The following is a 24023-nucleotide window of genomic DNA, read 5'->3' as shown; positions in this document are numbered from 1 at the left end:
GGGGGCATCCTATGCAGGTGCCCGAGCCACCTCAGCTGGCTCCTCTCGATGTGGAGGAGCAGCGGCTCCACTCCGAGCTCCTCCCGGGTGACAGAGCTCCTCACCCTATCTCTAAGGGAGCGCCCCGCCACCCTGCGGAGGAAACTCATTTCGGCCGCTTGTATCCGGGATCCCGTTCTTTCGGTCATGACCCAGAGTTCATGACCGTAGGTGAGGGTGGGAACGTAGATCGACCGGTAAATCGAGAGCTTTGCCTTTCGGCTCAGCTCCTTCTTCACCACGACGGACCGATACAATGATCGCATTACTGTGGCCGCCGCACCGATCCGCCTGTCAATCTTGCGCTCCGTTCTCCCCTCACTCGTGAACAGGACCCCAAGATACTTAAACTCCTCCACCTGAGGCAGGAACTCTCCCCCGGCCTGGAGGGTGCAAGCCACCTTTTTCCGGTCGAGAACCATGACCTCGGACTTAGAGGTGCTGATTCTCATCCCAGCTGCTTCACACTCGGCTGCAAACTGCCCCAGTGCATGCTGAAGGTCCTGGCTCGAGGGAGCCAACAAGACAACATCATCTGCAAAAAGCAGAGATGAAATCAAGTGGCTCCCGAACCGTACCCCCTCCGGCACTTGGCTGCGCCTAGAAATTCTGTCCATATAAATAATGAACAGAACCGGTGACAAAGGGCAGCCCTGCCGGAGTCCAACACGCACCGGGAACAGGTCTGACTTACTGCCGGCAATGCGAACCAAGCTCCTGCTCCGGTCATACAGGGACCGTACAGCCCTCAGCAGAGGGCCTCCGACCCCATACTCTCGGAGCACCTCCCACAGGATGCCACGTGGGACACGGTCGAAAGCCTTCTCCAAGTCCACAAAACACATGTGGACTGGTTGGGCAAACTCCCATGCGCCCTCGAGCACCCTGCGGAGGGTGTAGAGCTGGTCCAGCGTTCCACGGCCAGGACAAAAACCGCATTGTTCCTCCTGAATCCGAGGTTCGACTATCGGCCGAATTCTCCTCTCCAGCACCCTGGAATAGACTTTCCCCGGGAGGCTGAGGAGTGTGATCCCCCGGTAGTTGGAACACACCCTCCGGTCCCCCTTTTTGAAGAGAGGGACCACCACCCCGGTCTGCCAGTCCAGAGGCACTGTCCCCGACTGCCACACGATGCTGCAGAGGCGTGTCAGCCACGACAGCCCCGCAACATCCAGAGACTTGAGGTACTCAGGGCGGATCTCATCCACCCCCGGTGCCTTGCCACTGAGGAGCTTCTGGACTACCTCAGTGACTTCAGCTTGAGTGATGAATGCATCAACCTCTGAATCCTCAGCCTCTGCTTCCTCGACGGAAGGCGTGTCAGTGGGATTGAGGAGATCCTCGAAGTATTCCTTCCACCGTCCGACGATATCCCCAGTCGAGGTCAACAGCTCCCCTCCTCCATTGTAAACAGTGTTGGCGGAGCACTGCTTCCCCCTCCTGAGGCGTCGGATGGTTTGCCAGAATTTCCTCGAGGCCGACCGGTAGTCCTCCTCCATGGCCTCCCCGAACTTTTCCCAGACCAGAGTTTTTGCTTCCGCGACCGCCCGAGCTGCCGTCCGCTTGGCCTGCCGGTACCCGTCAGCTGCCTCGGGGGTCCCCCGAGCTAGCCAGGCTCGGTAGGACTCCTTCTTCAGCTTGACGGCATCCCTTACTTCTGGTGTCCACCACCGGGTTCGGGGATTACCGCCGCGACAGGTGCCGGAGACCTTACGGCCACAGCTCCGGACAGCCGCTTCAACAATGGAAGTGGAGAACATGGTCCATTCAGACGGCCGCGTCAACAATGGAAGTGGAGAACATGGTCCATTCGGACTCAATGTCTCCAGCCTCCCTCGGAATCCGGTCAAAGCTCTCCCGGAGGTGGGAGTTGAAGACCTCCCTGACAGGGGATTCTGCCAGACGTTCCCAGCAGACCCTCACGATACGCTTGGGTCTTCCAAGTCTGACCAGCTTCCTCCCCTGCCAGCGGATCCAACTCACCACCAGGTGGTGATCAGTTGACAGCTCAGCCCCTCTCTTCACCCGAGTGTCCAAGACATACGGCCGGAGATCAGATGACACGACTACAAAGTCGATCACTGACCTCCGGCCTAGGGTGTCCTGGTGCCACGTGCACTGATGGACACCCTTATGCCTGAACATGGTGTTCGTTATGGACAAACTGTGGCTAGCACGGAAGTCCAATAACAAAACACCGCTCGGGTTCAGATCGGGGAGGCCGTTCCTCCCAATCACACCTCTCCAGGTAACACTGTCGCTGCCTAGTGAGCGTTGAAGTCCCCCAACAGAACGATGGAGTCCCCAGTTGGAGCGCTTTCCAGCACCCCTCCCAGGGCCTCCAGGAAGGCCGGGTACTCTGCACTGCTGTTCGGCCCGTAGGCCGAGACAACAGTGAGAGACCTGTCCCCGACCCGGAGGCGCAGGGAAACGACCCTCTCGTTAAGTGGGGAGAACTCCAACACATGGCGGCTGAGCTGGGGGGCTATGAGCAAGCCCACACCAGCTCGCTGCCTCTCACCATGGGCGACTCCAGAGTGGAAGAGAGTCCAACCTCTCTCAAGGAGTTGGTTCCAGAGCCCAGGCTGTGCGTGGAGGTGAGCCCGACTATCTCTAGTCGATACCTCTCAGCCTCCCGCACGAGCTCAGGCTCTTTCCCCCCCAGCGAGGTGACATTCCATGTCCCTAAAGCCAGAGTCGTTGTCCGGGGATTGGGTCGCCGGGGCCCCCGCCCACGGCTGCCACCCAAAACACACGGCACCGGCCCCTCATGGTCCTTCCTGCGGGTGGTGGGCCTACTGGAAGGCGGGCCCACGTCGCTCCTTCGGGCTGGGCCCGGCCGGGTCCCGTGGGCGGAGACCCGGCCACCAGGCGCTCGCCTGCGAGCCCCGACCCCAGGCCTGGCTCCAGGGTGGGCCCCCGGTGACGCCGATCCGGGCGACGTGAACGTCCTCGATATTGTTCCACTCATGAGGGGTTTTGGAACCGCTCTTAGTCTGACCCGTCACCTAGGACCTGTTTGCCTTGGGAGACCCTACCAGGGGCATTAAGCCCCGGACAACATAGCTCCCAGGATCATTCGGGTGCTCAAACCCCTCCACCACGGTAAGGTGGCGGTTCAAGTTCACTGTAATATCTGAGTAGCTATTCTCTTCTTTTGCTTTTTTTTTTTTAATTTCTATTTATTAGTACATATTTATTTTCTTTGTTTGTGCAATTATGGACATGTTACATTATTTATAATGTGCTTTCTCTATCTCCATAATCTACTCATGTTGTGTTTATGCAGATGAACTGTTTCTTTTCTATCTGTTATTGACATTCAACAAAGAGAAAAACTATTCACTACTAATGTGAACTGTGATAATTCAGCTTCATTAAAATCATTTGCTTCTGACGGCTCTTCATCTGCACCACTACTCCAATAAGTGTCTTATTAAACCTCAAAAGAAAATCTGGTTTGGCCTCATGAAAAGCAATAAACGGAGAGCAGGTGCGCTCGTCTCTCGTACCAGGTGAGTTCTGTGGGGAGGAGACAGGGGATCCGCGAGACGACTGACAGTAGCTGGGGTGAAGTAAGGCGTGAGGAGGCACGTAAGACATGACTTCATCTTCAAACAGGCTGCAGAGAGAGAGAGACCAGAATGAACAAGTTGAGTGTTTCAGGTTGAAGTAAAGAGCGTAAGAACAGAAGAAGAGGTTTCACCTCAGCAACATGACGAGGTCGGCGTCGCCCGACAGCCGGGCCAATCCTGACACTCCGTCTGTTCGGATCAGTTGCACCTTCTCCCTGTTGTCATAGTGATTTTCAAATGAGAATGCTGTCGGCGACCGTATCCTAGAAACCGTTCTACCCATCATCTCTAGCGGTTGCGTACCTGAGTGAGTGGTTGCGGCTGATGTCCGGCTGCCGCTCCTGCAGAATCTCATAGATGTTCGGCTGCCGGAGAAACGCCACGATCTTGTCGTTGTAAGCTGGAAGGTCAGAGAAGTTTACTGCCTCAGTTCTCTCTGAGCTGGGGTGTGTGTGTTGATGTGTGTGTGTGTGTGTGTGTGTGTGTGTGTGTGTGTGTGTGTGTGTGTGTGTGTACTGACCCACTGGCACGATGTCTTGGCACTGCCCCCTGTTGGCGGAGGTTAAGGAACTGGAGGGTCGGGGCACGACGGGCGGGCCGGCGTGACGGGCGTCTTCACCGGCCTACAGAGACACGTGGCTGTTTTATACTAGCTAACATGACTCAGCAGTTAGCTACTGGAAAACTAACATGACTCATCAGTTAGCTACTGAAAAACTAACATGACTCAGCAGTTAGCTACTGAAAAACTAACATGACTCAGCAGTTAGCTACTGAAAAACTAACATGACTCAGCAGTTAGCTACTGGAAAACTAACATGACTCAGCAGTTAGCTACTGAAAAACTAACATGACTCAGCAGTTAGCTACTGAAAAACTTCACACAGAAACACACACATTTATTTATGTACAGAGAACACACAAGAATACAAGTCCAGGATGAGGTAAAAATATATACAGTATATATATATCATTGGAAAAATCCTATTGCTAATGTTAGCATCCAAATGTGTGTTTTTCTTACCAGTCGTCAATAGTTACCAATATGTTAGCATAAAGCTAACATATTGGTAATAAATATCAATATGTTAGCTTTATGCTAACGTCTACGGAAAAATTCAAATGCTACCGTTAGCATCCAAATGCGTGTTTTTCTTACCAGTCGTCGTGGGCTGACCTCCCCGGCGCTGTGGCTGCGTTGGCGGGTCAGGTGTTGGCGGTGCGCTAGCAGGGCGGTGGGCCGCGCGCTCTGCAGCGGCAGCCGTGGGTCGATGAAGGTGGTGGCACGGCAGTTATGGTCCACGAAGAAAGGCTGCATGTGCACACACAAATACAATATGAGATTTTAAAAAATGCCTTACTTCAATAATACTTTTTTCTTAATTTTAAAATCATGTTTAAATATATTATTATTATTTAAAAAATGTCACTTTAATACGACAGAGTATTAGGGCCACATTGTGGGAAAAAAACAGGCTTAGAGAATAAAGTAATACATTTACGAGAATAAAGTCCTACGTTTCATACGAGAAAAAAAGTCATAACATTACGAGAATAAAGTCGTAAATTTATGAGAATAAAGTCATTAATTTACGAGAATAAAGTCGTTAATTTACGACTATTCTCGAAGTTTGTGATTTTTTTTATTTGTCAATACTCCGTCGTACTTTAAAGCAGTACTAAAGAACTTTCAGTTTTGGTTGAGTTTGGCGGCGCCTGTGGACCAAAGCGGTAGTGTTTTGCCTGAAGGAAGACTCCATTTCCCATGAACACTAGCGTGAAGCCCTGTAAATATCCTGCATTCAAATTAACAGAAGACATCAAAACTAAGTTTCTGTTTCCAGTGGATCATTTCAAAGTGAGAACACAAACATAATCCATTGCTAAAGTGCCGTTTTGCCTGTTCCCTCCTTGTTGTGACTCGCAAAAGTGAAAGTAAAGTGAGAGCCGGGTTCCTACCATGCTCCTCAAAGCTGCTTAGTGCCAGAGAAAGAGATACAGACCATAATGATACAGACCCCCTCAGGCCATGACAGAGGTGTCATTCAACCTGTTGTAGTCGATGTATCATCACAAAAGTTATGAAAATATTTTATGAAGGTTGAAAAGTTACTTAGTGCTGGTTTAAAATATCTTTTTTTTTAAATATAAATTAAATAGCAAAAGTAGATATTCAATATTAAGCATAAACCTAAACCACCTACAAATTACTGAACACAACCATCTAATGGATCCTCTCAGGATTTTATGGTTCGTTCCATTTACGTTGAAAGTCAGAATGACATCACCTCTGAGTCGAGCGCTTTCCAGTTGCAAAACCAACACGAAAGTCGTAAATAAAGACAATTAATTTAACAAAATGAAAATTATAACGAAAACGTGTTACTTTCACCAAAACACATGGGCTAGCCGTTAGCTACATGACTTTAATTGTGTCAGCTACTGTTGACGCTAATGGCGGCCATCTTGAATTCTTACGTTGGGGTGTGTGGCGGATTTGGAGATCTGATTCCAGATTAAAATTCCAACTCCAACTTTAAAGTCCAACCTGATTGCACTATTAATAAGGTGAGACTGTGAGCCCCCCCCCCCCCCCACCTTGCCGGCGTGGTCGTGCTTCATCTCCCAGCCGCGCGGCAGCTCCAGCTGCTTGTTACAGAACATGTTGAGGAAAGTCACCAGGTCTCTGTTGTGTTGGTAGCGCTCGTAGTGGTGAGCGTCACGACGAACCTTACTGATCATGTGCTTCAGACACGTGTTGGTGGTGAACATGCGGTAGGCACTCTGAGAGGGAAGGACACACACACACACACACACAGACACACACACACACACACACACACACAGAGACAGACACACAGACACACACACACACACACACACAGACAGGAGAGCTTGAATGAAAATTTAAAAAAAGAGCAAAAAGAGAGGAGGAGGAGGAGGAAGGAGAGAAACGAGTGTCGTACGGGGTTGGAATGCAGCACAGTGAAGAAGTCGGGGCTGGTCAGGAACTTGGCGCTGGGAGACTGAAGCAGCAGCGTGAGACGAGACCTGGAGCTGGACTGAGCCACGCTGCTGTCCCTACGCAGCTCTGCAACACACACACACACAATTCATTTTTTATTTTAATGTTTATTTAACAGGGACGATATATACAACAGCCACAAAGAATGAACAATGTGATGCATAAAGACGTGTAGCTGCAGCTAATGGTCTTTGTCCCTGGTCAGGCTACAGAAGGATAAAAGATACTGAATACCGTTACAATAAGTGCAATAATACAAATACAGTGAATAGTTATCATGAATAAATAAACAGAGCTACAAAATTTAGATGAAGAAATTGCACAAATTAAATACATTAAACATTAGTAAAGTGTTGTATTGACACTAGTGACTTGAGAGAAGTTAATGTTCACGTTTCTGCTGCTGCTTAAGCCAAATGTTTAGCTTTAGCACTAAACATCTTTAATTCTGTTTGGGATTTGATTTCTGGTGGTAAAGAACTCCATAGGTGTTTATCTACCCAGCACTGAGAGGGAGGATTGACCGGATGTCGTCCTGCATCTTCTAATTTTACAGTTTTGCTTGTTCATGCTCGTTGTCGTTGTCCCACAGTCGTCTGACTTAGTAAAAATCTGTGACATCGCTATATCAGAAGAAGTGCACAAATCAAGGTGGAGGAACATACTTGTCCTCCATAGACCAGAATGCATTGCAGCGAGGTGGTCACCTGGTATGGGGGGCATGTCGGTCTCGTCCGCCAGCAGCTCATTGGCCGGCTGCTCCTCCGGCCTGCTGTCATTGGTCATCGTCCTTCGTATACTCTGATACCTGGAGAGGTGTGTGTATAGTAGGAGTGGGAGAAAAAATCCATTCACATAAATATCGCAATATCTTTTTTGACGATTTTTAAATTGATTTTTTTTTTTTTTAAAGTCGATTTTTTTTTAGAATTTTTTTTTGTTGTTGAATTTTTTTAAATATTGTGCAATGTGCATTTATTCGCCTTTTTTACATACAGAGAGTCCAGGTTTTGAAAAGGGTTTAAGTTCACTTTATAATGGAGTATGTTAGTTTATATTCTCCTACAGTGTTTGTGTACAGATAAATGTTAAAAATGCTAAAGACTAAAAATCATAGAGAGAATCTGCAATATCGTAGAATCACAATTTAAATCTAATCACCGTCCAAAAGATCGTAGAAGAATCGAATCGGGAGAAAAGCGTATCGACCCAGCCCTAGTGTATAGATCATCATATTGAAGCTGGTCGTACATTGTGTGTGTGTGTGTGTGTGTGTGTGTGCGTGCGTGCGTGTGTGCGTGCGTGCGTGTGTGTGTGCTGACCGACGGTTGAGCTGCTCCATCTGCTGGATGGAGTTGGACCTCTGCAGCGTCTGTGGGGCCGGGGGGGCGGTGGGCCGCTGCCACGTCGTCGTCCTGTTCACGTGGTCCACGTAGAAGATCCGACCGTGGCTGTCGATACGAGCCTCCCAGTCTGACACACACACACACACACACACACACACACACACACACACACACACACACACACACACACACACATGTTTAAAGAGATAGTTCAACATTTTGGTGAATAATCCCTATAGTTTTAGGAGTAGGTTCATTGTTGTTGCAAGCTGTTTTTAGAGCGGCGGGGCAGAGACGTGAGCTGCTCAGGTTGATGAGGGAAGGGGTTAAAGCACCGTTCACCTCCATTGTGTTCACTGAGCAGCTCACGTCTCTGCCCTGCCAATCTCAAACAGCATGCACCCATAATTATGACTGTAGGGATTATGGTGATTATGGGAGAATCTGCTTGAGGGATGTGAACTATCCCTTTAAGGACCATGAGGAAGTGTATTAACACTCACTGGGCGGCAGCGGCTCGTCCACTCTCTGGTAACGGCTGATGTCATGGCGGATAGACGGCAGCGAGCGCATGGACGGGTGGCCGTTGACCTGAGCTGTGACACACACACACACACACACACACACACACACACACACACACACACACACACACACACACACACACACACACACACACACACACACACACACACACACACACACACACACACACACACACACACACACACACACACACACACACACACACGAAACATTCAGATCTTTTTTCCATCATCAGCAAAGTGTCAGAACCTCCTGACCCAGTTTCCACCCTGAGGAAGTTATTATTTAATAAAGTCCAACAATCAGCTGCTGTTCTCTGTGTCGTCCTGCTGCCTTCAGCATCTCAACAATCAGCTGCTGCCTCGTAGCATCTCAACAATCAGCTGCTGCCTTCAGCATCTCAACAATCATCCTGCTGCCTTCAGCATCTCCACAATCAGCTGCTGCCTTCAGCATCTCCACAATCAGCTGCTGCCTTGTAGCATCTCAACAATCAGCTGCTGCCTTCAGCATCTCCACAATCAGCTGCTGCCTTGTAGCATCTCAACAATCAGCTGCTGCCTTCAGCATCTCAACAATCATCCTGCTGCCTTCAGCATCTCCACAATCAGCTGCTGCCTTCAGCATCTCAACAATCAGCTGCTGCCTTGTAGCATCTCAACAATCAGCTGCTGCCTTCAGCATCTCAACAATCAGCTGCTGCCTTGTAGCATCTCAACAATCAGCTGCTGCCTCGTAGCATCTCAACAATCAGCTGCTGCCTCGTAGCATCTCAACAATCAGCTGCTGCCTTGTAGCATCTCCACAATCAGCTGCTGCCTTGTAGCATCTCAACAATCAGCTGCTGCCTTGTAGCATCTCAACAATCAGCTGCTGCCTTGTAGCATCTCAACAATCAGCTGCTGCCTTCAGCATCTCCACCAGACTTCAACACTCCAGCTCCTTTTCACTGGGTTTCTGTGTAATAATCTAATTGTGGTTGAATCAGTTCCTCTTTTTATATTCTGACTTCAGAGATTTTGTAGATGAGACATTAAAATCAAAGCAACAAGATTTTTTTGCAGCAATGTATATAGACTAATTCAGTGGTTCCCAACCTGGGGGGCGGGACCCCCCAAGGGGGGCGCCAAAGATCCAGGGGGGGTCGCGAAGCCCTCTTGATTTTAAGGGGTTTAATAATTTTAACGTAATTAAAATGTTAAATAAATGAGTAGGCTAAGCATTTCATTCATATATGTGACCAAATCAACTAAATTCAAAGGCCACATTAAACATTTATTCCTGTATTTAAATAGATAAATAGATAAATAAAATAAATGAAATAAATAAATGATAGGCCTATATCAATAGATGACTGAATATCAACAGTTTTAAAACATTAAATACATAATATACAGCAGGGCAATATCAGGCACAATGAATGTGAAAACCAGCAACGGAACAACGAGAAAAAACCTGTGTAAAATGACAACATATAATAACCCTAACCTTTGGGAACCACTGGACTAATTAATTCATTAATAAACAAACCATCATAATAAAAACAATAACAATAACAACAACAATAACGGCTATAATAATGGCTTTTAGGTTGCCTTTAACATCTGGCCAGGGACAACGGAGGAGAACTAGCCTTGTTGGCTAACTCTGGCCCACTTACAGTTTTCTTTTAACTCTGTTGATTAGTGGTGCACTGTCCCTATGAAATAAACTAATAAATGAAATGAAATGAAACAATGGGGGAAATGAGCAACATCCTCCGGTCTGCAGCTCACCTGTCTCTCTCTCCCCCGTTGAGCCACTGGGACTCTCTGTGGCGCCGCTCACTTCCTGGTTCTGGCCCCCGCCCCCCTGCTTGGACCTCCTCCTCCTCCACACCCCCCCCCCCTCCCCCTCCTGCTCCTCCTGCTCCTCCGGCCGGTCGCTGCCGCCGCTGGCTTCAGCTCCTGGAATCAGCCAGAAGACTTCATGCATTGGAGGTAAAAGTACAGCAGAATAACCTTTAGGCCACGTGGGGTCGCCTGAAATGTCTTTGTTTTTTTAGCTAATTATTATTATTTTTTAAAATTATGATTAAAAACACCACACACAATCTTAAACAACTGTTTTTTATACTTTCACTTTCTCTAATCGAGTTCAAATAAAATTGACAGGTTGTGATTTGTGAGCCTAAAAAGGTTGGGAACCACTGCTTTAGGCCAACAAATCAAACTGCCAACTGTAATCTTAAAGGACCTACATGTAAAGTTTGCTACTGCTATATGGCTAATATTAGCATTAGCTATTTTCTTGACAAACACTTTGACCACTGTTACAATTACAAAAACAAGAAGTACTAATACTAATTGGAGGTTACAGCTAGTAAAGGTCTGACCAGGATAGAAATATAAGAAAAACAAGAGGCTTGCTAACAGCTAGCTAGCTATGTAGCAACCGCAAAACTTTTTTTCTGGCATATTTATTATTTTCACAGCAATATCAAACTTTTTTTGATACAAAACAGCCAGTAAAAAAAAAAAAGTATTGTTTTTTTGTAAAGTGTTTTCATGACCGGTAAGTAAACAGCTAACAATGCTAACACTAGCTGTGTAGCTATAGCGATATATCATGAAAAAACGTGGTTATATACTGTAAGTATATAATTCTTTTTTCTTGAAAACTTTATTTATAAAGTTTTTTAAGTTTAAATATAGGTATATAATTAACCATAAACATTAAAGAGAAACATTATATATCCATTTATATTCTCATGAGTTATGTTTACAGCACTCTCGCCTCAGCAAGAGGGTTCTGGGTTCGATTCCCGGGCTAAGGGTCCAGCTTCCCCTCACTTCTTTATATCAAAATGTACCAGTCAAACGTGACTTTTAGAGCTCGTGGCCTGGATTTGTAATAGAACAGTCACCACCCACCAGCTTCAGCGCCTCCTCCTTGGTCGGCTTCGCTGCTGCCTGTAGGAGCAGCTGCTGCTACTGGTCCATTGGCCTCGCTGCTCGATGACTCCGCCCCTTCCTCCTCTGCCTTTGGAGCTACCTCCTTCCTGGTGTCCACCTCCTGGAAAGAGCCACAGAGTCAAGTTTTGCCAATTTTTTTTTTGCTTTACTTTTAAAGTGATACGCCAACATTTTTTTTTCGTGTCTTGCCTCACTCCCATGTCCCACCGCGAGGAGACCAGAGGAAGACCCAGGACACGCTGGAGTGACCACGTCACTCGGCTGGCCTGGGAACGCCTCGGGGTCCCCCGGAAGAGCTGGAGGAAGAGTCCGGGGAGAGGGAAGTCTGGGGATCCCTGCTCCGACTGCTGCCCCCGCGACCCGACTCTGGATAATGCGGTGGTCAATGGATGGATGGATGGATGGATGGATGGATGGAACCATGACGATAGAACTAGTGCTTTTACTTTGAAACAGGAAGCTAACCTACCCTCGATGTAGCTAGCTTGAACCAAAATAAAGCGTCTTTGCTTGAACCCTCCGTTTTGACCGATCTGGTCCCGTTAGCGGCATTTGACCGCTCAAGATGCCTTACCGGAGAGTTTTGTAGCTCTGAGACCAAGATCGGTCCGTTTAGAGTTGCTGAAGAGTTTCTCTGATGACTTTAGGTGGAGGCAGGCTAACACTACCCATACACTTCCAGTGTTTGAGCTAAGCTAATTAGCGACTTTAGGTGGAGGCAGGCTAACACTACCTATACACTTCCAGTGTTTGAGCTAAGCTAATTAGCGACTTTAGGTGGAGGCAGGCTAACACTACCCATACACTTCCAGTGTTTGAACTAAGCTAATTACGGCGATACGGCTCTATCTCCCTTGTTACTGCACGCACAGTGGAAAGGATGGTGTCTATCTGCTGGTCATGGACTCGGGAGTGAGGCAAGACACGGAAAAATTTTTTTTTGGTGTATCCCTTTAAACTTTTTTTACACCTTCTCACCTCAATGATTGAAAGTAGAGCAGGCATCGAACTGCAGGCTACGTCTTGATTTGCGCTGGTCCTGTTGCTCTGCTCCTGACAGGAACTTTCCCTCACAGGCTCCAGCGCCTCGGCCCCCGCTGCCTGAGACGAGCCGGGGACTGTGGGTGTTTCCTGCGTGGCGTGTAGCACCTCAGCCGAAGCGGCGGCGGGTTCACCGATCCTAGCCGCGGCCTCTGCAGCTCCTGATGTTCCTGCTCCGGCTGCACCAGCTGCAGACTCTGTTTGAGCTCCGGAGGATGAAGCTCCAGCCTGTGTTTCCCCGTCCGAGCCCCCGTTCCCCTGGTCGGGGTTAGGGTTACTACCCGACCTGCTTGTCGAGGATGAGCCTGTACTTTGCTGCGTCTGTGATTGGTCCCTGTGCGTCTCTTCGTCCTCGTCAGAGTCTATGTGCAGCATGGCGTTGAGCCGCGTGTCCGTTGGGAAGCTGGAGCGGAGTTTCGGAGAGGGCCCGGCCGGATGCGGGTCCCCGGCGCTCCGCGGAGCCTCGATGGCGTCCAGGTAGTCGTTGAGAGACACCTGCCGGTGGGTGTGTCCGCCCAGCGCCACGGGAAGCAGATCGTCCTCGCGTGTCCGTCCGGGCTCCCGCCACACGCCGTCGTCCACGTAGTAGCAGCTGTTGCCGTTGGCGACCGGGGAGCCCTCGTCGGAGCCCGTGGGGGAGGGGCCACATGTGACGTGTAAAGACGAGGACGGGTGAGGGAGGTCTTCGTCGTCCGAGGGGCTGCCGGGGTCGCTGTTGGCCGCGGCGCCCAGGAGGGTTCCCATGGTATCTGGGGAGGCTTCTGACAGGACACGAGTTATGACTGATGTTTATGTTAAAGGGACATTATGTACATTAGGGGACAAATTCTGCTCATTTCTGCTTCTTGACCTGGTACCTTGGTGTCTAACAGTAATGTTAGTAACAGGCTTTGGTCAGAAAAACAGCTGGTTCTCTACACACCAGTTTCACAGCCCTGCTGTAAACGGTCGGTTTAGAGTCTTCGCTCTGGTAGCTGAGGTAACCATGGTAACCATGGTAACCATGGGAGCGAGGGCTTGAATATTCACATCACCCGGCTTGTGATGTAATAAGCCGTTGAAATTAAAACGGCTTGTTTAAGAGACACATTTTCTGACTATGGCAGTTTACAAAATGTTGATGTAGTCGTCAAAACTGATGTTTAACGGGTGAGAAGGCAAATACACAAACTAAAGCTGTGAAAAAGTGAGTTTGCTGCCTGAGTCCCCTTTAAAGGAACACATTGACATCTGCGTTTGCTACATATGAAGATAAATATGGGAGAGGATACTTTAGCTTAGCATAGGTTAGCTTAGCTTAGCATCTGTGAGAAACTATATCTTGATTGTTGATCAGTACAGTTTAATTCATAATTAGTGTATTGCTCATTTGCATATTCATATCCATTTTCAAAGAAACTTGTAATACAAAAAAATGTACTTTTCATGTCTACTTTCATTGTGTAAAGTTTTATTGTGGTAGAAGTTAAAGGGGAAAAAAATAAGCCTATTTGGGTGTATTTTGGGCATATTTGATCATTTCAAATTATGCCTCCGCACCCTAATGGAGTTTAGAAGTATCATATCCTGAAGCTCTGCTATACTTCCACATTTCATTTTACTGTATGTTATTCCCTACATTGACATACATTAGCACCATACTGTTGATCCATGCACCAATAGTTGATACAGTAGTTTTCTACCACGTCTCAAACTGAGATTTATTGGATACAAGAGGATAAAAAACATATTTTCTTACAATGTATTATTACAATATTATTAAATTACCAAAGATTGGTTTTGTATTGAAGAGAAAAAACTGTAGAGTTGTTTTCCAGTAAGTAAGATTCATTCAAACCTCTATTTTAAAAAGGGTTGTTGTTTTGTCAAAGAATGTGTTATTCCGTTGGGTTTGTTTAAATCGAACCCAGGGTGTGAAATAACACGAGGCACCTGGCTTCGTCCTGCCTGACGTTCCAGATGACCAGTCCATCTGTGGAACAGACAACTAGAGCTGGACCTCCACAGTCAGCACTTGTGCTCCTAGTTTTAAGGACACACTGAGGAAAAAAAAAATCTGAAATTTCAAGAATAATCATCATGGTACAAGAATAAAGTCAGAATTAAAAAAAAAAAAAAACTTGTTCTACATTCTGAAATCTCAAATGTATTTCTTTTAACCTCAATGTGGCCCTTTGACTCTGCTGGTGCATTTGAAAGCTATGGCTGTGTTGGCCTGGCTGAATGGAGCTGTCCATGGTGCTGAAACAGCCATTTTTATTTTGCTTTGTTAAATCAGCATCTAATCTTTGGTTTGGTTGTGTATTATTGCTTCCCTGTGTGTGTGCATCAGACACATCCAACCATACACACACCTTCATGTCCATTGGAGGTGATGTCCACTCTGAACTGAAGCTCCCCGCTCACATGGTCCGTAGGGAGGCGACGACCCAGGCTGTAGCTGACTGGCTGATCACTATACGCACACACACACACACACACACACACACACACATGCATTACAATGCTACTGACAAATGATAAATAATCAGAGAACACACTTCAAACTAAAGCAAAAATAGATAGACGCTGCATATATCCACACCGTCTTTGATATAACATTTAAACAGAAAATAAACGTGGACCAAGCATAGAACCCTGGGGGACTCCAAATAGTAATCCAGTTGTCAATTATATTCCTACTTGTAAATTGTTACCATTAACTGTTATCGATCACAACAACTTATCTGTAGCATGTATTAACAATAACAAGAATTTCCCTAAAATGCCCCTTCACAGTTATTTGTATGGACTCACTCCTGTGTAGGTCCCTCCAGAAGTCTCTGCACAGGGATGATCAGCTGACCCAGGAACCGCTTGATGATTGGTCGGCTCTTGGAGAACTTGTCTTTCACTTCGATCTCCAACACATCACTGACCAGAGCCACAAAAGTGTATTTCTATCAGGAGAAAATGGGAAAATTATAGTTCTATTTTATTACCTGACATGGAAATTAGGTATAGTTGCTTATTCTCTTTTCTTTTTTTTTGGTAATCAACTTTTTATTTCTTTTCTTAAAGGGACAACGAGGAGTTTTGTAAAAGTGTTTTCACTCTACATTTATGAGCCTCCGCACCGTGAAATTCTTTGACCGGTGCAAGACAGACTCATGTTTTCATTCATCAAGAATTAAAGTCAGAGGTTGGAAGACGATCACATACCGTCGTAGTTCCCACCATAAACGGAGATTCGGCGGCGTTATTCTCATGACTCGCCACGAAACCGAAAGTAAAGAAACGCTGGTCGGCTCGCCCAGCATTTCCACCACCACTAATAATAACAAAATAACCATAGAGACAAAACCATAGATTTATCTAAAATGGACCATTAACAAGTGGTAACGGAGATTCATCCACATTAATATCAGACTTTTTATAACCAAATAGAAACTCCTCGTTGTCCCTTTAACCGATTCCAATGCCAATATGTCAAAATTGTGACACAAAAGTGCATTTAAATTCAATTGGCCAACTTTCTGTTAGGTTTACACTGTCTTTCTGAGACCATTGAAATATGTAGCCTGATGCATATGCAAAGTTTCTTGTCTTTTTGAGTATGTTTAGGTTGTAAAAAACGAAATTAATTAGTGTTTGTGCTGACCTCGCCGTGCCACACAGGGTTGATGGTGTTAGCTATGATGGAGGAGCGCCTCTCCTGGCCGTGGTGGGTGAACTTGGGGAGGCCGCTCCTCTTCCCGGGCTGGATGGACATCTTCAGGTAGGGGTCTGGGTTGAAGAACATGCCCTTCTTCAGGCCCGACGCCCGGATGTCTGGAGAGGAAACCAAACGTTCAGAAGTCATACCTGCATGAGATGAATCCACAGCACTACAAGATGCTACGCTATTCAGTCCTCTCACCTGATAGGGTGAAGCTGACAAGTTTCCGACTGTGCTCGGGACCTGATTGGTCGTCCACTTGGCCTTCACTCCCCACCTGATGCGTAAAAATCAACAATTCCCATTTTTAGGAGGAACCAAAAATTGGTCTTAGGGAAACTTAAAACATTAAAACAAAGTGTGACAAAACTTTGCATTCGATATGATCACTGACCTCTAGCCTTTGGTCCTAAAGGAAGGGACAAACCTACCCTACCCATCCCTAAACTTTAACATCTAACTCTGAATTTCAACAAGTTCTCCAAAGATAATGTTCCTACAAGACCTCAGTTGTCATGGCTAAAATAAATGAATGAAAATAAACAAGCAACTAGCTCATGGTTAGGTTTCGGAACTCAAACCATTTGATTGACTCCTACCACGATCATTGTGGTAGGAGTAAAGGAAAAACAAAAAAAGCCTATTCGGGTGTATTTTGGGCATATTTGATAAGTCTGTGGCTCATTTGCATATTCAAATTCATTTTCAAAGAAACTTGTAATACAAAAAATGTTACATTTCATAGATACTTTCATCGTGTAAAGTTTCATTGTGATAGCAGTAAAGGAAAAAACAGCCCCATTGGGGTGTATTGTTGTCAGCACCATAGACTTTATACAGTAAATCAATGTTGGATTGATGAGAATTAAACATATTTCCCCAACTAGGATTTCTTAGGACTTTTAGTATGTTGTTCTGGACACCTCATAGAAATGATGTATGGTGAAAAACATTCTGTTACAATTAGTCTGTTAGAAAACGCTATTTTGCCTGGACTATATGCTTGGGAAAGGAATGAAGACCAGAGCACTTTCACAACATGTCACATTTACTACAACCACTAGATGTCGCCTTACAACAAATAGAACTATGGCTCACAAGAAGCTGCTGCACAGGTAACCAATGAGACAGTCTTCTGAAAGTAAGAAAACAGCTCCAACATGTCCTCAAACTGGTCCAAACTAAAAACTCTCGTCTATAAATCGTAGAAAGCCACAAACTTACCAAGACTCTGGGGTTCTTGACGGTGATACAAGGAGTCGTCGCTCTCAGCGCGCCGCTCACTCCGTGGTAGTATTTAAAGCAGATCTTTGTCTCCGCTGAGGAGAGAACACACATCAACATGTTCGTCACTTTGACAGAATGGGGTTATGTGGACATGATGTGGTTATGTGGACATGATGTGGTTATGTGGACATTATTATGTGGACATGATGTGGTTATGTGGACATTATTATGTGGACATGATGTGGTTATGTGGACATGATGTGGTTATGTGGACATTATTATGTGGACATGATGTGGTTATGTGGACATTATTATGTGGACATGATGTGGTTATGTGGACATGATGTGGTTATGTGGACATGATGTGGTTATGTGGACATGATGTGGTTATGTGGACATTATTATGTGGACATGATGTGGTTATGTGGACATTATTATGTGGACATGATGTGGTTATGTGGACATTATTATGTGGACATTATTATGTGGACATTATTATGTGGACATGATGTGGTTATGTGGACATGATGTGGTTATGTGGACATTATTATGTGGACATTATTATGTGGACATTATTATGTGGACATGATGTGAAGTCCACTCACGGTCCATGAAGTAGGGTCCTGGCTCGAGCCTCCAGATGATCTGTCCCCTCTGGGTGCCGTTCACGCCGCGGTTCTTAGAGTCCCAGACGTCGGCCACACACGTCTCATCTAACAAACACATTATAAAACATAAAGGTGAAATCCTGCGAGTAGTGTAGTGTAACTGACATGTTTACGGTGAACTTTGACCTCCAGAGGGTTAACAATGGTAGAGGGGACTGAGCAGTGACAGAGCTACTTGGAGCTAACGTCTGGACAGCTGGGAACAGATTTTTATTCTACATGTCCTCTTTCATATTGTTGTTATTGGTAACCGTTGGCGTCGGGACGAACAACGGCCCTTAGCCGTGGTAGAATGAGCATAGACCACTGTTAGCTTAGCATTAGCCTTTAGCCCCTTAGCCGTGGTATAATGAGCAGAGACCACTGTTAGCTTAGCATTAGCCTTTAGCCCCTTAGCCGTGGTAGAATGAGCAGAGACCACTGTTAGCTTAGCATTAGCCTTTAGCCCCTTAGCCGTGGTAGAATGAGCATAGACCACTGTTAGCTTAGCATTAGCCTTTAGCCCCTTAGCCGTGGTAGAATGAGCATAGACCACTGTTAGCTTAGCATTAGCCTTTAGCCCCTTAGCCGTGGTATAATGAGCAGAGACCACTGTTAGCTTAGCATTAGCCTTTAGCCCCTTAGCCGTGGTAGAATGAGCATAGACCACTGTTAGCTTAGCATTAGCCTTTAGCCCCTTAGCCGTGGTAGAATGAGCATAGACCACTGTTAGCTTAGCATTAGCCTTTAGCCCCTTAGCCGTGGTAGAATGAGCAGAGACCACTGTTAGCTTAGCATTAGCCTTTAGCCCCTTAGCCGTGGTATAATGAGCATAGACCACTGTTAGCTTAGCATTAGCCTTTAGCCCCTTAGAGTGGTAGAATGAGCATAGACCACTGTTAGCTTAGCATTAGCCTTTAGCCCCTTAGCCGTGGTATAATGAGCATAGACCACTGTTAGCTTAGCATTAGCCTTTAGCCCCTTAGCCGTGGTATAATGAGCAGAGACCACGGCCTGGACTGATATATTGCTTAAACATGTCACTATCAATATCACATATTACAAAAAGGATCTGATGGCGCCAATTCTACAACCACAAAGGTGTGAAGTTAGCAACACTGCTAGCTTGCTGTACATCATTTTGAAAAAGCAACATCAGTCAGTCAGTCACATTAGCAGTCCACACATTAAAGGGATAGTTCAAGTTATTTTTAGAACCGAGCTGCTCAGAACTACTCTACAGTGGCTAATGGGATTTCTTGGTTTAACTCATCAAACTCATCAAATACACAATCCAACAACTCCACAACGCTCTGGTGGACAAGTTGTGAGCTGCACATTCACCACGCTATGAGATAATAACACAACGTTACCACACAGAGTTGTTGTAGAGGGAAATACAGAGACTGTTGATGAAAAACTGTCCCTGAAGGCAACGTGCATCAGCGGTTTTGCATGAATTTCCCTCTAAAACAACTCTGTGTGGTAACGTTGTGTTATTATCTCATAGCGTGGTGAATGTGCAGCTCACAAATTGTCCACCAGAGCGTTGTGGAGTTGTTGGATTGTGTATTTGATGAGTTTGATGAGGGAAACCAAGAAATCCCATAATGAGCCTCCGTAGCGTAGCTCTGAGCAGCTCACGGCTCTGCTCCGCCGTTCTAAAAACAGCTTGCACCGACAATTAAAGGTAACGAACCTACTGCTATGACTATAGGGATTATGGTGATGGGCCAATTTGCCAAAATGTTGAACTATCCCTTTAAGCATGATTGAAGTAAGTATGATTAAGTGTAAAAACTATGTTTTTTTTTTACTTCACTTCAACAGAAGTTACTACACTGCTATTTGGTTTAATGATACAACACTAATTCCTCATTTGTTTTCTCATTGGGGATTTGACAGTAGAAGTAAAGAAGCATGTCGACTGACAACCCATCATGCACAGTGGCGGACTGGGACAGAAAATAGGCCCTGGCATTTTTGACAGAGAGAGGCCACACATTATATATATATATATATATATATATATATATATATATATATATATATATATATATATATATAATGTGTGGCCTCTCTCTAGGTTGCCACCTATATATATACATATAGCTTGAAATAACAGCAATATGAATGGAAAGCATAAGGAACATCCAGATCTGGACGTTTCATATGCTTTCCATTCATGGTACTTAAATATCAGCTGACAGAGGGAGAGCAGCCTCGTTTGGTGATAAGAAGAACAGGTTCTTTAGGAACATGAGGAGAAAAAACATTTTCTGTAACATTATAAGACTGCGCCATCCCCCCTCCCCCTCTCATCTCCCTCCCCAGGCTGAATGAACAGGCGATTGGGGGAAAAAAACAAACAAAAACAATTGCTAGTCGAAGCGGTAAAAGCGTTAAAAGCATTTTGCGTTACCGCTTTAACTTTGACAGAGTGATCATTATGATTGGGAAAGAAAATGCATTATCCAAACTCAGAGGGTTATGGAGGGATTCGATCCCACACAGGAGCAGGAGTTATGATCTCAAGGCTAGGTGCTCTACCAGTTGAGCTACACGTTACACTCACTAATCACTGTCACTCACGAGTCAGCTTGCATCTATGTGCCTGCAGGCGCATTGTTGCCACCTATTGGTCTGGACATGGAACAACAGTAGATGATAAGCAAGAGGAAAAAAAAACTGTGACGGCTGCGCAGCGGCCGGCGGCGGCCGTCCTGCCGCACCGGCCGTTCTGGTATTCTCCAGAACGTCCAGATGGCCAGTCCGCCCCTGATCATGCATCTGATCGGTACCTGAGGGAAACTTTGCCCTGGGGTTATAAATAACAGCCCTGTCCGTGCCTGTTGAGCCATCAGACACTGATGTGTAAAGGATGAGAAATGGCCCATGTCGTAATAAGTCAACCACATAGACGTCCCGGCCCCTGTCACACCAGCTCACCATCAATAAAGCCTCCACACACACACACACACACACACACACACACACACACACCTGTCAGTCAGACTGCTTTCGATAGGCATTTCCTTTTCTATTAATTCAAAATCTTTCAAACTCCTCTGGTTCTGAACGAATAATTCTCCTCCTCTCCAGGCTGAGTAAAAGTCATAATTTGCTAAGTGAGATTTAAAGTTTTCTTATTGTATGATTTCCATGTAAACTCTTACTTGATAAAGGCAGGTCTAGTAGTATCAATATAGATTAACTATTATGGATCAACACTTAAAATTAAACACGGAGTAAAATGGAGTAAAATATTGGACTTTTAAGTAATTCAATTCATTCACACACACACACACACACACACACACACACACACACACACACACACACACACACACACACACACACACACACTCCATTAACCACTTATGTAGCTGCAGAGGGGCTGATGCTAATGCTCTAACCTTCAGATGAGTTACAAGTCACAACCTCTTCAACAGTCTCAAATTACATCCCAAAGCAAGAAAAGCAGAGAGATGTATGAGAAGAGGCGGAGGAAGTGAAGACCGCCATGACTCATAACGATGAGCTAAGCAACAATAGGCTATCATGTATTATTCAAAAATAAAACTGTGTTGTGACCTAAAGGTAAAATTTAAGTTATGCTTTTTGTGACTAGCCAGAGCTAGCTGGTTAGCATGCTAACCAAGGCAAACTGAGGTTAGCATGCTAACCAGCTAGCTCTGGCTAGCTGGTTAGCATGCTAACCAATGCTGAAAACTGAGGTTAGCATGCTAACCAGCTAGCTCTGGCCTGTCCTATTTCCTAATATCTGGAAAAGTGAGTCACACTTCACACAGTGTATCTTGTAACCCCGCATCAAAAGCTGAGGCTAATGGTGCTAATAGTGATGGACACCACTATTAGCCTAGCATTAGCTCCCACATACCAAAACTTAAAGGGATACGCCAACATTTTTTTTTCGTGTCTTGCCTCACTCCTGAGTCCATGACCAGCAGATAGACACCATCCTTTCCACTGTGCGTGCAGTAACCATGGAGATAGAGCCGTATTGCCCGTAATTAGCTTAGCTCAAACACTGGAAGTGTATAGGTAGTGTTAGCCTAGCTTAGCTCAAACACTGGAAGTGTATGGGTAGTGTTAGCCTGCCTCCACCTTAAGTCGCTAATTAGCTTAGCTCAAACACTGGAAGTGTATGGGTAGTGTTAGCCTGCCTCCACCTTAAGTCGCTAATTAGCTTAGCTCAAACACTGGAAGTGTATGGGTAGTGTTAGCCTGCCTCCACCTAAAGTCGCTAATTAGCTTAGCTCAAACACTGGAAGTGTATGGGTAGTGTTAGCCTGCCTCCACCTAAAGTCGCTAATTAGCTTAGCTCAAACACTGGAAGTGTATGGGTAGTGTTAGCCTGCCTCCACCTAAAGTCGCTAATTAGCTTAGCTCAAACACTGGAAGTGTATGGGTAGTGTTAGCCTGCCTCCACCTAAAGTCGCTAATTAGCTTAGCTCAAACACTGGAAGTGTATGGGTAGTGTTAGCCTAGCTTAGCTCAAACACTGGAAGTGTATGGGTAGTGTTAGCCTAGCTTAACTCAAACACTGGAAGTGTATGGGTAGTGTTAGCCTAGCTTAGCTCAAACACTGGAAGTGTATGGGTAGTGTTAGCCTGCCTCCACCTAAAGTCGCTAATTAGCTTAGCTCAAACACTGGAAGTGTATGGGTAGTGTTAGCCTGCCTCCACCTAAAGTCGCTAATTAGCTTAGCTCAAACACTGGAAGTGTATGGGTAGTGTTAGCCTGCCTCCACCTAAAGTCGCTAATTAGCTTAGCTCAAACACTGGAAGTGTATGGGTAGTGTTAGCCTGCCTCCACCTAAAGTCTCTAATTAGCTTAGCTCAAACACTGGAAGTGTATGGGTAGTGTTAGCCTAGCTTAGCTCAAACACTGGAAGTGTATGGGTAGTGTTAGCCTCCTCCTACCTGAGCTGAGCAGCAGTCTAAGTGAGCTCACCAATGTGGTACAGGCCGATCCAGTCGGTGGCGTCCACTTCCTCCTTGATGTCCCAGGAAATGACCAGGTGGCTGTGACCCAGAGTCAGCTGATACGTCGACGCCGTGAGCGACGAGCGACTGTCGGAGGTCACCAGGTCGGTGTCGCTGTTGGCCCGCTGCAGCCCCAGACTCGCTGCTTCTGGCTGAAGCTCTGCCGACATGGAGGAGGAGGAGCAGCCGGAGAGGTTGTCCGGCCCGATGGTGAACGGCCGCGCGTGGGGGGTGCGCCGCCGCACCGCCAGCAGGTGCTCCCGAGCGCTGCTGTTTGCCGACGACGAGGAAGAGGGAGAGGAGGAGGAGAAGGAGCAGGAGGTGGCGGTGGTGGTGGTGGCGGCAGTCGCCATGGCTACCACGGACGAGGAGTTACTGGCCAGGGGAGGGGTTGAAGCGCGAGGGGGAGAGGAGGAGGAGAACTGGTGGTGGTGGTGGTGGTGGTGGTGGTAGCGGTGGGGAGAGGGTGGAGGGGATGAGGTGGAGGAAGTGGGGGAGGATGACTGGGGGCGGGGGCGAGGGGGGAGGACAGCTGTGGCGAGGGAGGGGCGAATGGTGGAGGCCAGGTGGGGGCGTTAACTAAAGAAAATGGAAAAGGGCGGGAAGGAAGGAAGTCAAAGCCTTTCAGTTTACAAGAACATCCTCCAACCAGGCCGCTGCAGATTCTCCTTAGTCCAGGTCCTAACCCTAACCCTAGTGTCTCAAAGACCAAGACGCTGCATATTCTCCTTATTCTCCTTAGTCCAGGTCATAGAGTCTCAAAGGAGGTTAAATCTAATGCAACTGGACTTAGTTATTTGTCTAGGAAGACGTTTCACCTTCATCCAAGAGGCTTCATCAGTTCATGTAGCATCTGACCAGGCTGAGACTGGTCCAACTATCTGGTGTGGAGACTCACTATTTAACCTCTTGTGTGG

At 46.4% G+C, this 24023-nt stretch overlaps 1 protein-coding gene across 2 annotated transcripts in view; it reads right to left on the bottom strand.

The window, feature by feature from the left end:
* The window catches only part of hecw2b (HECT, C2 and WW domain containing E3 ubiquitin protein ligase 2b), a 31109-nt gene extending 7339 nt beyond the window's left edge, over positions 1-23770 (bottom strand). The window contains exons 1-20 of one of the 2 annotated variants that reach the window (XM_083988704.1): positions 23075-23770; positions 18056-18163; positions 17448-17542; positions 16425-16500; positions 16167-16336; positions 15323-15465; positions 14881-14981; positions 12464-13287; positions 11444-11585; positions 10307-10477; positions 8489-8581; positions 7962-8112; positions 7347-7447; positions 6581-6705; positions 6213-6398; positions 4774-4926; positions 4135-4237; positions 3918-4014; positions 3746-3829; positions 3552-3661 (exon numbers count right to left, since the gene is read on the bottom strand). In XM_083988704.1, coding sequence (XP_083844830.1) covers positions 3552-3661; positions 3746-3829; positions 3918-4014; positions 4135-4237; positions 4774-4926; positions 6213-6398; positions 6581-6705; positions 7347-7447; positions 7962-8112; positions 8489-8581; positions 10307-10477; positions 11444-11585; positions 12464-13287; positions 14881-14981; positions 15323-15465; positions 16167-16336; positions 16425-16500; positions 17448-17542; positions 18056-18163; positions 23075-23459 — 3418 coding nt within the window. In that variant the 5' untranslated portion in view covers positions 23460-23770. The remainder of the gene's footprint in view (positions 1-3551; positions 3662-3745; positions 3830-3917; positions 4015-4134; positions 4238-4773; positions 4927-6212; positions 6399-6580; positions 6706-7346; positions 7448-7961; positions 8113-8488; positions 8582-10306; positions 10478-11443; positions 11586-12463; positions 13288-14880; positions 14982-15322; positions 15466-16166; positions 16337-16424; positions 16501-17447; positions 17543-18055; positions 18164-23074) is intronic. The other variant, XM_083988705.1, reaches the window with a different exon arrangement.
* Positions 23771-24023: the final 253 nt, after the last annotated feature.

Source organism: Trachurus trachurus (assembly GCF_905171665.1).
Source record: "Trachurus trachurus genome assembly, chromosome: 2".
NCBI classification, from domain to species: Eukaryota; Metazoa; Chordata; class Actinopteri; order Carangiformes; family Carangidae; genus Trachurus; species Trachurus trachurus.
Note: the sequence above shows the minus strand (reverse complement) of the source record. Positions and strands in the feature narration are given on the sequence as shown.